This window comes from Dama dama, chromosome 12 (assembly GCF_033118175.1).
Source record: "Dama dama isolate Ldn47 chromosome 12, ASM3311817v1, whole genome shotgun sequence".
Taxonomy (NCBI): domain Eukaryota; kingdom Metazoa; phylum Chordata; class Mammalia; order Artiodactyla; family Cervidae; genus Dama; species Dama dama.
In genome coordinates, this window is record NC_083692.1 from 30785581 (window position 1) to 30798776 (window position 13196).

At 41.6% G+C, this 13196-nt stretch overlaps 1 protein-coding gene across 2 annotated transcripts in view; it reads right to left on the reverse strand.

Annotated features, from left to right (window-relative positions):
- PPM1A (protein phosphatase, Mg2+/Mn2+ dependent 1A) overlaps positions 1-11044 on the reverse strand; it is a 41667-nt gene extending 30623 nt beyond the window's left edge. The window contains exon 1 of one of the 2 annotated variants that reach the window (XM_061156937.1): positions 10894-11044. In XM_061156937.1, coding sequence (XP_061012920.1) covers positions 10894-10900 — 7 coding nt within the window. In that variant the 5' untranslated portion in view covers positions 10901-11044. Of the gene's footprint in view, positions 1-9774; positions 10172-10893 lie in introns of those variants that run through there. The other variant, XM_061156938.1, reaches the window with a different exon arrangement.
- Positions 11045-13196: the final 2152 nt, after the last annotated feature.

Below are 13196 nucleotides of genomic sequence, written 5' to 3' on the forward strand. Positions count from 1 at the left end.
TTTGAAGATTCACACACTGGCCCAGAAAACAACAGCTACCTTCCTCTGCCAGTTGATTACATTTTGGAAGGAATCATGTCTCTTTCATTCATAGGTATCAATATTTAGCATTACATAGTGACATCTGATTAACATATGACATCATCATCATGACTTCTCCCTTGTCAACAGCACTAGGAACTGTTTTCTACCAAGGAAAAGGTATTCTCATAGAAGCTGATCTGTAAACAAATTGTATCCTACCATTTCCGTTGTTATTCTATAGAATACATAGTGCTAATTTACCAGTCAAAAACTTGATTTTCAGGTTACTGTTCACTAATGACTTTTAAAAGTTTCTCAACATCATTAGATACACATTCATTACTGAAAAATGCCACATGAGATATGCTGAAGGAGATAAGAGAAAAGATGTAGCTTTGATTAGAAGCTACAGCCTATACATTCTCTTTCCCAGGGTTATTATTCATTTGCTCATTCAACATTCATGAATGGGTACATTTTAAAAAAAAAGACTTTTCTATGTGAGAAGCAAAGTATAAGGAAACTTAAACTCAAAGGATTAATTTCTGGGAGCCAAGTGTGATTTCAGACAAAAATATCTTGAATTTAGTCTGGGAGTTTTACAGTATAAAATGAACAATCCCATTTGCATTTAAAGAGATCCTTTAAATACACCAGTACAAGATCACTCTATATGGCTGACTGGCTGTTAAAGTACTTGCTAACAGTATCAGGAAGTATTTATACAGACAGAGAAAATGAAGATGACAGATATGGAGTAACAGAATTAAATTATGGGTTGACCACAAAACAAAAGCTGCCACTTCTAAGATCTGCCCCTTGATGTCCAAAACAGCCTTAAAGACTCTTGGCAAAAACTCTACTGCTCTAAGAAAAGTGAAAATTCTGTTTACTATCTATTTATATTCTGAAGCATGACGGAATACTGCAAAAACGTTTTCCAACAGTCTGGTTAAGTTTTGCAATTCTGTTTGTAAAACAAAACACACAAAAACATACATACATCGCCACTCCATGCTTAGCCTCATTGTTAATATTTTCATTACTAAATTTTGTTAACAAAATAAGCAAGCTGCATCTCAAATAGCTATTGCTGCTGTTGAGTCGCTAAGTCATGTCTGACTCTTTTGTGACTCCATGGACTGTAGCCTGCCAGGTTCCTCTGTCCATGCAACTTCCCTGGCAAGAATACTGGAGTGGGTTACCATTTCCTTCTCTAGGGGATCTTCCTGACCCAGGGATTGAACCCACATCTCCTGCTTGGCAGGCAGATTCTTCACTACTGACCTATCTGGGAAACCTGCATCTCAAATAGACATAATGCCAAATAGGACACAATTTTCTACCACTCAAAATTAAAGACAAAGAGCAATGCTAAGAAGCCAAGACATTCAAAGTTGGTAATGAACTATGGTCTTATTCTCTGAGGCAGTACAACAGTTCCTGAATAGCATATTTTACAATAAAATAATTAAGCCACATACAGCATGACTCAAAACAAAACAAACAAAAAATCTATTTATCTACATCCCTGCCTGACAGAGTATTATCACAGAGGAACACAAAGCACCAGCCTAAATTTAAACTGGATTATCTGTGACCTATACTGTCTCATAGTGTGCTATATTTCTGGCTCATATTCAATTTTCTTTGTCCTGTGGGTAGGCATGGCAACCCACTCCAGTATTCTTGCCTGGAGAATCCCATGGACAGAGGAGCCTGGCGGGCTACAGTTCACAGGGTCGCAAAGACGCGACTGAGCACACACGCACATGTTCATCAGAAAACGAGCAGGGAGACTACAAAGAATAAATAACCATGTATCGAGCACATACTTAAAACAAATGAAACCTGGTCCCTGTTTTCAAGGAATTTATCTTTAATAAACCTTATTATGAAATGTTCTATTTATAGTATAATCTCTATTATGAGACCTTGTGTTTAAGACGATCTTCTTAAACTAAGAATTTAATTTGAATAAAGGGCTGATGAAATCATTTATGTCAGTGGGTGTCACAGAAGTGAACATGAATTAAATAAGCCATAAGACAAAATTTTGTAAGACTTGTAGTACTAGTTGAATTATAGCTTTAACTTATAAGTGCTTTTTATATAAAAAATTTAATGGTTGTTTTTGATGAAAAGTTCTAAAGGGAGTTGACATGACATGTGATCCTGTAGTTTTCAACTCTAGTTTATACTTACACCTCAGATTGCAACTCAGTCACAAGACTGACTCTCTAGGTACAATGGAACTGTAGTCACACCCTTCATATACAAATATTTCTAACCCATCACAATTGCCTAAAGTTATTTTCACCAGTAGCAATGAAACTGCAGTGACACACATATATAATTACTTTGAAAAGTCCAAGGACATGTATTTGGCTTCTGTTATTAGCTGTGAAAATTAACCTCTATCTTAACTTCCTCATCTGTTGATACAAGTAGTAATAGTACAATATCTACCTCATATAGACAGTTATAAAAGATTTAATGAGCTATACTTCAAAATATCTATAATAATAACTTGCATATAAGTGGTCAGTAACATTAGCTCTCAATGTTACAAGCTAATGTCAAGGCTAGAAAAAGTAAAGAGGCACACAAAGAATCAAATTTGTGATTCTGGTCTCATTAGTATCATGCTCCAATAAATAGATCTAAGCAATCACAGACTCCTTATATAAAATTATCCACTCAAAAAATTCAATAAAGAAAATTTTAGTATTTTCTAAATTCTAGAAACAGTTAACAACTTGATAAAGCTTAAGTTTAGCTTAGAGATCTATATGAACACAGACTATTCATATATTAGCCATTTGTTTAAAAGTCAAAATAAAAGTCGATAGTTATTTCCATTTTTACTTATTTAAAAAATATTTTATTTAATTAAAAAAAATTTTTGCCGCACTGGGTCTTCGTTGCTGCCCACGGGCTTTTTCTAGTCACCTTTTGCACTGTGCGGGCTTCGTTCATGCAGTGGCTTCTCTTGTCACAAAGCACGAGCTCTGGGCATGCCAGCTCAGTAGCTGCAGCATGTGAACTCAGTAGCTGCAGCCCATGGGCGCAACAGCTTGGGCTCAGTAACCGTAGCACATGGCCTTCGTTGCCTGGCAGCATGTGGGATCTTCCTGAACCCATGTCTCCTGCATTGGTAAGCAGATTCTTAACTACTGGACCACCAGGGAAGTTTCTATCTCCCTTTTTAAACTGGTAACACTGTCTAGTTACAGTGATTCCACAATTCCTTTCTGTTTAAAAGAATGCCTGGTTATAATAATTGCACATATAACTCTGGAAAGGGATGGGATGGGATGGCTATGAGTCCTATTTAAACCTCAAAGCCAAAACACAGGAAGGTAAGATGAAATCCTTAGATCCAGAATCAACATAATTTTCTACACCAACATAACAACTCTGACACCATTCAGATTTGCATAATCTTCACGCACTTAAAAATGTAGGTTTCGGGGAGTTCCCTGGTGGTCCTGTGGTTACGACTCATCGTTTTCACTGCCAGGGCCCAGGTTTAATCCCTGGCTGGGGAACTAAGATCCTGCAAGCCAAGTAGTGTGGCAGGAAAAAGAAAAAAAAAAAAATACAGGTTCAACCAAAATAATATTTAAAAAGAGTGAGAAGAGAGCCAGAAATATCTGCCACCAGAAAGCCTTTAACTTCTTCTACAACAGTCACACCTACTTCCAGGTAGATTTTGCCTAATAAAAAATATCTGAATGTCCACTATCCACAGGCCCTGTGCCAGGCTTTGAATACAGTAAAGATATTGTGTTTTCCCCTTCAGAATTTTATAATTATATTGAACACACAATTATAATTAAAACACAAATACTTCACAGTAAGTATATGATTAAAGCTGTACAAACAATAGATGATACTATGGAAGTACAAAGAGAGGAGAAATGAAACATTCTGGTGATCAGGAAAGGTTTTGTGGGGGAGAAAATGCTAGAAATGAGCTTTGATAGAGAAGAAAACAAAAGCTGGTGAAGGAGGGATAAGAATTCTGAACTATCAATTAGCATGAGCAAAGACCCACTGAGAGGGAGAAAGTACAGGGTGTGGTCCAGAGATGGCAAGGGTACCAGTTTAGCTGAAATAAATCAGTCCAGAGGTCCAACTATGGAAAGTGTCAAAACCAAACTAAGAATTCTAAACTTAATTCTAGAGGCAAAAGGAAGTTACTAAATACATTGAGCAGAGAAATATGATGAAAATAGTATTTTAGGAAGAATTTTGTGATGCTTTAATGAACGGAGGAGAGAGATGCAGTACAAGATGCTACTAGGAAAGACAAGTTTTGGAGTATTAAACATGGTTTGGGTATGAATTAGTAAGACCTGAACTGTTCCAATATAATTTTTCAATCTTAAATAACCCAGGACCCACATACAAAGCCTAAATGCCTTTTATGAAGACTATTTTTTTTGTTTCATAAGAACTGAGTTAATGAGAATAATTTATGTCTCTTACTCTTTCGCATCTTTTCTGAGTATAGTAATAACCCTCTTGCCCATTTCTAATCATGAACTGTCTCCTCTTTAAAACTCCAACCCGTGTCCTTCATTTACTGATCATTATTGCCCAAACATTCACCTTTGCTTTATTACTTACTCTTGATTCTCTATAACCATCAACTCCCACCTAATCATTAACCTAATTTCTCTCCAGCTTCATATAGTCAAATAAACCTACTCATACTCAACTTTCTTTTCCATTAGCTCTTAATTTTTAGTGTACTCATATACAAGGTCTATATGCCCACAACCTTTACAACCTCTTCTAAAGCCTCCACTCAGTCTCCTAGTTTGTCTTTCAGGCTCACTGCTAAAGTTTTGCTCCAAGATTCTCATACTCATTCAGTTTCTATTCCCCTAAGAATCTCTAGATTTCATATACTCAATAATAGCAGCGACCATTTATTTCTTCACAGTAGAAAACATGTAATGTGCTTTACATGGTCATCTCATTTAATCTTTGAGATTACCTAAGACAGGGCTTCCTTGGTAGTCCAGTGGTTAAGAATCTTCCTGACAATGCAGGCGACACGGATTCACTTCCTGGTCTGGGAAGATCACACATGCTGCATACACCCTACTAAGTCATGCGCCACAACTACTGAGTCCCCCCGCACTGCAATCACTGAAGCCCACGTGCCTAAAGCCCATGTTCAGCAACACAGAAGCCGCCACCAAGAGAAGGTGGCGCACAGAAAAGAGGGCAGCCCCTGCTCACCACAACTACAGAACGCCAGAGAACAATGAAGACTCAGCGCAGTGAAAGAAAGATTACCTAATGAGAAAGGTTTTCCCATTTGATTTTGACAGATAAAGAAAACTGAGGCTTAGAAAAATCAAGTAGCTTGCCAAAAGATCACCCCACTAGTAAGTTTCACCATGTTCTCTGGAACCTTCAACATAGCTCCACTGACTGTATGCGCTCAGAAACATTTCCTCAAGTCCTTCATTACAGGTATCAACTATTCGACAATTAATATTGATTCCCTTTCTTAGTCTGAACAATGAGAGTTGAACACATAAAACTGTTTATCTCTGTTGACTTTTGAAACTTTGGGAATGAGAAAATGATCTTAACTTCTTAAATCTCTATGGAATGTTTTAAAAGGGACTTATGCACTGGAAGACTTACATACTACATAAATTTGTAAGGTCCCTTTTAATTCTAGGAATCTGTATCAGAAGCATAACATTCAGCTTTTCAAATTTTGATTCCTAGGAACAACAAGGCTAATCTAACTGGGAAAAGTCTGCTCAGGAGTTCTGTATTTACAGATCTGATTCTGGCACATTACTTACACTCTCTAATCCTACATTTCTTCATCTGCAACGCAGAGATAATATCATATGCATTAGAGGGTTGTGGTGAAAATTAAAGCCTCACGCAAATAAGTGGTCAATAAATTACAGCTTTTATTATTCACTTTCTTATGTATCTAGAAGTAATTTGGTTTCATAGGATCTTAATTCAAATCATATCAGCGATGAAAAGTCTAGTGACTTTCAATCCATATCCTAAATATGAATACTTCATAAACTAAGAAAATGGAGTCCAGATAAACATACTAAGAAATATAAAAACTGAAACTCCCTTATCACATTTACTCAATGAATGTTTAAAACATCTCTTAATTTATATTATAAACACAGTATCAACAATCCATGAACACACATTAACATTCATTATCTTTCCCTCAGTTTTCTACAAAAATTCTAAAAACTCTTATCACCTTTTAGATAAAGGTATACAGAAGCTCACCTCTCTTAATTACTTTCTCTAGCTCCTTCTACCTACCTCAGCAAAAGAAAAGCTAGGTAAAGATACACAGATAGCTAGGAAACCCAAAAGTCAAAATCATCAAGAAATATATTCTAGAGATTCATAATAAAATGTAAAATTATTACCTGTGCATAAGAGCACATTAGGCATTGGAAAGAACAAAAGAAAGAATATAGGTAATCAAACTTTTGGTTTTGACATTCAGTTCAGTTCAGTTGCTAAGTCATGTCCAACTGTTTGCAACCCCATGGCCTGCAGCACACCAGGCTTCTCTGTCTGTCACCAACTCCTGGAGCTTGCTCAAACTCATGTCCATTGAGTCAGTGATGCCATCCAACCATTTCATCCTCTGTCGTCCCCTTCTTCTGATACAGTTTAACCCAAATTACTTTCATATAACAGTAGTTAATAATCCCAAGTCAGAAAATTTCCTGGCTAACAGTGAAATAGAATATGAAGCAACTCAATCTTTAAAAGTTTGTCACCAACATATGAGATGGAAGACAGAACATATTCTGGAATAAAGTTACTAACCAAGGTACAGGAAGGCACAAACTTTTACCTAGTTGCTTCACAACACCTTTTCCTTCCCCTAAGGTCCATATATTTCACAGGGCCACACCTTGTTTTACCTTCTATTTGACCCTTACAGGACTCCATTTGCACAGATATTCTTAATGGGATGCCTCAGTCCTCTGATTGGGTAAGGATGGAAAGTAGTCAAGAGTACCACTCAGAGTAAGGTGCCCAAGCAAGTGTCATTCAGGGATTCACCAAAATATCACCTTACAATTAGTTATTTAATTGTAACTACATGATCACCAACTCACATCTTAAGAAATTAACCCAGCACTCAGGCATGAGCATTTCAGGGATAACAAGCTCCCTATGGACATATGTCACTCTTTAGCTTTAAATTTTTAAACAAATAAGCATGTGCAGTTAAACCAGAATTAGCTACCCATGCTATTAGCCATTTTAATAAAGTCTAAGTGCTAGGTGAACAAATTCAAAGACTGTAGGTTTTTTACTAACTGCTTAGCAATATTTACCATGTGACAATACACTGTTCTATAAATTTCTTTGAAAAAAACTGCATATCAGAGAACAAATTTTCAAATGAAGGTTTATTAACAAGTCAAGATAAGCAAGACCCAGCTTGAACTGACAGGAAAACCTGCACAATGTGCTCTTAAAATGCCCTTCACACCAAATTACCAAGGGTCCTGTGCTTGTTCAAACCTGTAGGCTCAACCACCCTTTGTCTCTTGTGGAATCTCCATCTGCCTTCCTCCCAAGAGCTTTTCTAGACTTCTCATTCCCAACAGAAAAATCGGTAAAGGCTACCCACAGGAATATCTTTCCTAAATAACAATCACTGACTTAAGTCTTTCAAGTAAGACACAACCCTGAAAGAAAATCAGCGCCAGAATGCTGAAACATCTAAGTGCCTGGCACATAACAGGCACTGAGTCAAAGCCTATTAAAATACACAATGTTGAGAATAAGAAACATTTGATAATCTACCCCTTTGGCTTTGCTGATGTTTGGAACACAATCATGACCAAACAATTCTTGTCTCCTAGTGCAGTGTTTCTTTCAACAGTTTATACTGTACTTATAGGCATCAATTTTGTTCTTCAAACAAAAATATAAACCACCTTTATATGTTAACACACACACATCACATAAAAAATTCTGATGACTCAAGCATTCGACCATCTTATTTCTCAAATATATACTGAGGTACCTAGCCAAAGTTTACCAGTCTTAATATATCTCTCCCATAAAATAATTACTTCACTGAAAGTAATTACTGAAAAATATCTAGTGATATCTAAACAGAAATGTCTTAACTTCTATGTGCAGTTCACTATAGTTTCCAAAATGTGGTATAGCTGTACCTTGCAGGTTACAAGTAATCATCACTTTATGATTGAATGTTTAAACAGATACTCGTGAGTTGCACATAAGAACAGACCTAAAACATCAAACAAGAAATGTTACTTTGTGCTTCAAATTATTTGTCAAAAGAAACAAAATCAATCAATAAAATCAAAAGAAACAAAATACACTTACAAAACAGGGAGTGGGGTGGGTCACTATGGCCCTAGTCAGTTTCCTAATCTCTAAAGAGTTACAGAACCACAGACTTTGGAAAAGGCCCAATGTGTAAAAAGATAAAAACACTAAAGTGAAATTGTTCGAGTTAAAGAGCAGGTGGGGAGCAATCCTTGCTGAACTCCTGAGAGTTCTGGAACTCCTAAGGCTCAGAAGAGCACTGTTAAAAATCTCTGACTCTGTTCAGAGTTCTTTACACCTAAAAAGTGGTTGTGTTTAAAACGCGAACGTCCAAGTTTGAAAAGATTAAACCTTTTCCTCGGAACAACTTTTTAAAATTTCTAATTTCCTTTAGTAATGTCAAAATCATCTACTCCGGGAAAACAAAAACCACCTCCCATAGGTTTTTACATCTCCCATACTCTTCCAGTCACTTCTTAAGATGCATTCGGCTTATAACTGCAATCAGAAGAAAATTTAGAGTTGGGAGTGGGGGCGGCAAATAGACTTCTTGGCTTGCACAACTGAAGTATGACCTTTGTGGATTTTTAAGCACCGCGGTACTTGAAAAAAAAAAAAAACCTCAGGTGATGAGATTTTCAAAACATATCTAAAACTGCGGTTGGCAGAGGCTCTCCACAGCCAGCTGTCCTTCAAGAAAATACTTAACATGTACAAGCAGAGCAGAACCACACCTCAACTAAACTCTAGTATCAAGAACTTTTATACGGTTAAAAAGAGAAATCGGTTCGATTTACTTCAATGGATTTGTTCGATGTCTAAATAATGAATGAACTGGAGGCACCACTGACTTGAGTTCTGAAGGAACCTCACTCTCAGCACGGTCTCCATAAAAATCTAAAGCGAATTCCCCCAAATTTAGTGTTTCGAGGCCAAGTCCGGTCCGAACGAAGCCTCCCCCCCGCTTCTAACTCTCGGCCTCGCTCCAAGGGTTGGAGCCCAGGGTGGCCAGGCGAGTGGGGGCGCCGGACGCCCCCTTCCCGCTCGGGAAAAGTTCCGCCGGCTGCTCTCGGGGCAGGCCGGGCCGCGGGCCTCGTCCGCGTCGCCTCTGCTAACATCGAACCCGGCCAGAGCGGCCGGAGGGTCGCGACCCCTCCCCCGGCCGCCGCCACAAACACCCCGCCCCCGCCTCCCCGCCGCCGCCCTCGCGGAGCGTTAACCCCTCGCCGCCTGCCGCCGGGCTCCGGGGAGGAGGCCGGGCCAGGGGGTGGAGTTGTCGCGTCTCCTCCCGGGAGCGCCCGGGCAGACGCCCGGCTTGTTTACAGGCCCCAGGCCCCAGGCCTGGCCGCCGCCGCGCAGGCCCACGCCGCCCGCCCTCCCGCCCGCTGTCGGCCCGAGCGTCGCGCTTACCCGGAGCAGCCGCGGACGAGCAAGTCCCTGGTCCGCCGAGGCGGCGGCGGCGACGGCGGCCGGGGGGTCACCGCGGCGGCGGCCGGCCAGGCCAGGCCGGGGAGGGGGCGGAGGAGGGGAGGAGCCGGGCTGCGTCCGGGCCCCCGGCTCTCGGCGCCCTCGCGGCTCAGATCATCCGGGCGTTGGAGCGGGAGGCGGAGAGCGGGTCCGGGAGGAGGAAGAGCCGAAGAGTCATAGCTTTCGCGCCCCACCTGCCTGGCGCCCCCCACCCCCCCTCCCCAATCACCGGTTCCCGAGCTGCAGCCTCCGGAGCACCCGAAGCTGCAAGCCGGGCGGGCGCCGAGACCACAGCTCCCTCCCTCCCGCGCGCGCTCCCGCCCCTAGCGCCGCCGCCGCCGCCGCCGCCGCCTCGAGCGCGTCCCCGCGCAGGCGCGCTCACGACGGCGCCGTGCTGCCCCTCCCCCACGCCTCTCACTGCCCCGCCCCGCCCCACCCCTCCCAGTCGGCTCAGCCCTCGCTACAGCTGCGGCGCGGTGGAGCAGCTGGAGAGACCCGGATGTCGTGGGGCAGGAACCGCAGCGCCGGCCGGCAAGCGGGGCGGGGGGGAAGGGAGGGTGCAGATGACGTCACTGCCCTACCCGGCATCTTTCGCCGCAGTCGGCTTGCTACCCCGGCCTCAGACCGAGGCTTAAGGGAGCATCGCGAATCCCGGATTGGAACCGGGACCGGGGCCTTCATCCTCCGGCGCTGGGTTGGACGGAGTGTGCGATTGTTAGGAGCCCCAGGAATCAAGATGCTCACCAAGGCTGGCAGTCTGCCGACGGGAACTCGGACGCTCCCCCGGGGCATCCGGGCCTCCCAGCGCGGCGCTACCCTCTGTCTGCAAATACACAAACCACTCCCTGCGAAGGCACAGTCCACAGAGGCCGGAGGACAACCCCCGTGCTTTCGACTTCTCTCGGGCACGGTCGCGGCCTGGTCCAGGCCTGGCTGCTGCGGCTCAAAAGTTAACTCGGTGTCAGGCCGCCGCCAGACCCCCTCCTCCAAGGCTCCACGCCTCCAGAGCCACCCTACCCCCAGGGACCCTTGGAGACCCACGCAGGTACCCCAGCCACGCACCTCGCATCTCGAAGGGCAGCTACCCGCACACCGTACTGCCACCCACCCACGTGCGAGTGCAGCTGCTCCGCACACGAGGCACATGCTCTGAGTTTCTGGCCGGTTTCCAGTCTGTAGCTCGTGAGGTTCCACGTTGTATTTATTTGCACTTGTTAAGACAGTCACGTGATTCTGTCACTGAGGACTTCCGACGACCTCCAGTGAGGTTAAAGAAACGAAAGATTTTTCAAATTCCGGAAGACAATAAAAACGTAACAGCTGCATATATTAAGAGTTGGAGATCTGCTAAACCTCGTTGAAACTGAACGTGCAGGTGACCAAAATCCAGTTTAGCTAGCTAGACCACGGAAAACCGGACCCACGCTGTTTGCAGACGCGGGGGATAGAATGACAAACCCTGGGCGGCCAATGATCAGAACTGAGGAGCAGTACATCACCAGCAGGGTCTCCTATTGGCTGGGGTGTCCTTCCTTTCTCTTGTCAGAGACTTAACCTGTTCAGAGGTTTAACCTACACCACATTTGCAGGAACAATTTAAAGATCTGAGATTTAAAATTTTTTAAAGATTTGAGATTTTAAAAAGATAGATTTTGAGATCTGATATTTAAAAAGATGCTCTGGTAAATACAAAGAAAAACCAAACACTTCATTATTAGAGGCAGGTACTTTAAAAAGAACAACTGAAAATATTATCCAAATCATGTTCTGGCAGATAAAAAGGTAAATTTGTGATGGGGCCTCTCTATTTTATCCCAGGAGCTTGTACCCTACTTTGTATCTCCTAAAATACAAATGCTTAGTTTGTATCTCCTAAAACCACTTTGTTGCTCCAACTCTTAGATCAAAAGCAACCCATTTATTCTGTCCCTGTCATTTAGCTTGGGCTTCCCTGATGGCTTAGCTGGTAAAGAGTCCTCCTGCAATGCCAGAGACCTGGGTTCGATCCCTGAGTTGGGAAGATCCCCTGGAGAAAGGAAGGGATACCCACTTCAGTATTCTGACCTGAAGAATTCCATGGACTATACAGTTGCAAAGAGTCAGACACGACTGAGCAACCTTCACATAGCTGCTTTTAAAGCTGTAAAAGTCCTCTGGAGTTTTTTCAACATTTTTTGGAAGATTCTGTTCCTTTCACTTTCAGGTCTGGGACCTAATAACAGTATCAAACAATATCACCCAATGATCACTGGCAGGCCACTTCTTCAAGGAACTTCAGTGTTACTCTACTCAGTATCTTTGGGGTTAGGATTTCTTAGAGTAAGATGAAGATGAATCATTTCCAGGTATATAAAGTAAAAATAAAGTTCACTTATATATTTGGTCCCAGTATTATCTGAGGACATATTTCCTAATTAATTCTCCCCACATTTGCTAAAAGAAAAAAGAAGGAAATTAGATCAGATCTCTTTGAAATTCTACCTAATTGGAATCCATAATGCTTCAGATATGGATTGCTAACATCCATGCTAACATCCACATGCTAGCAGCATGATTAGCATGCTAGTGGACTCATTCCCATTCTAAAATGGAAAAGGCCATGTGACTACCCCTATTTGGAGCACCCTTAGAAAACAAATTTTCTTATTCATAAGACAGGACCTGGGTCACCAGTGGCACTATTGGACTATAAAGAGCTCAAAGGTCTTGCCTGTCTTTTTGCTTCCTTCCTTTAGGCTTCCACATCTTTCTTCTCTCTGTTCTACACTTATAGAAGAATCTGAGTCAGTTTTAATGGAAGAGGTAGAAAAATAGGAAATATGAGCATAGAGAAATTTTTAAGGAGTCTGTAGTGTACCATAGACTGCCAATTAAGCTCCACCTTTCCACTATTTCTTATTTCTGAATACAGCTTGCAGGAACATTCAGGTATTTCAGGTATTCATGAGGAAACTCATGGGTTGTAAGATTAACAGTTTAAAATTTGGAAGAAAGATATCTTAATATTATCTAAATAAATGTTTAGATGTGCTTGATGTTAAGTGTGCTTGATATAATAGCCTCTTCCTTATTATTAACGTTATACTACATTTCATATTCCCTAAATATTGTACTAAATATTCCCTAAATATTATGCTAAGGGCAAAAAAATTAAACTATTAGAAGAGGGGAAAGTGACATTGAAAAAAGAAGGTTAAAAGTTTCTTCTCTTTTCAACTACAAGGCTTTGCTTGGGTCTCCTACACACATTTGGGATGTTCATAGTCAGTTTTGGCAAAACATCAGTGAGAATATATTGCCATAATTGTACTTCAGTAATTTTTACAGGTATATTGTCTAACTGTTCTACTCTGCTTCAGAAATCT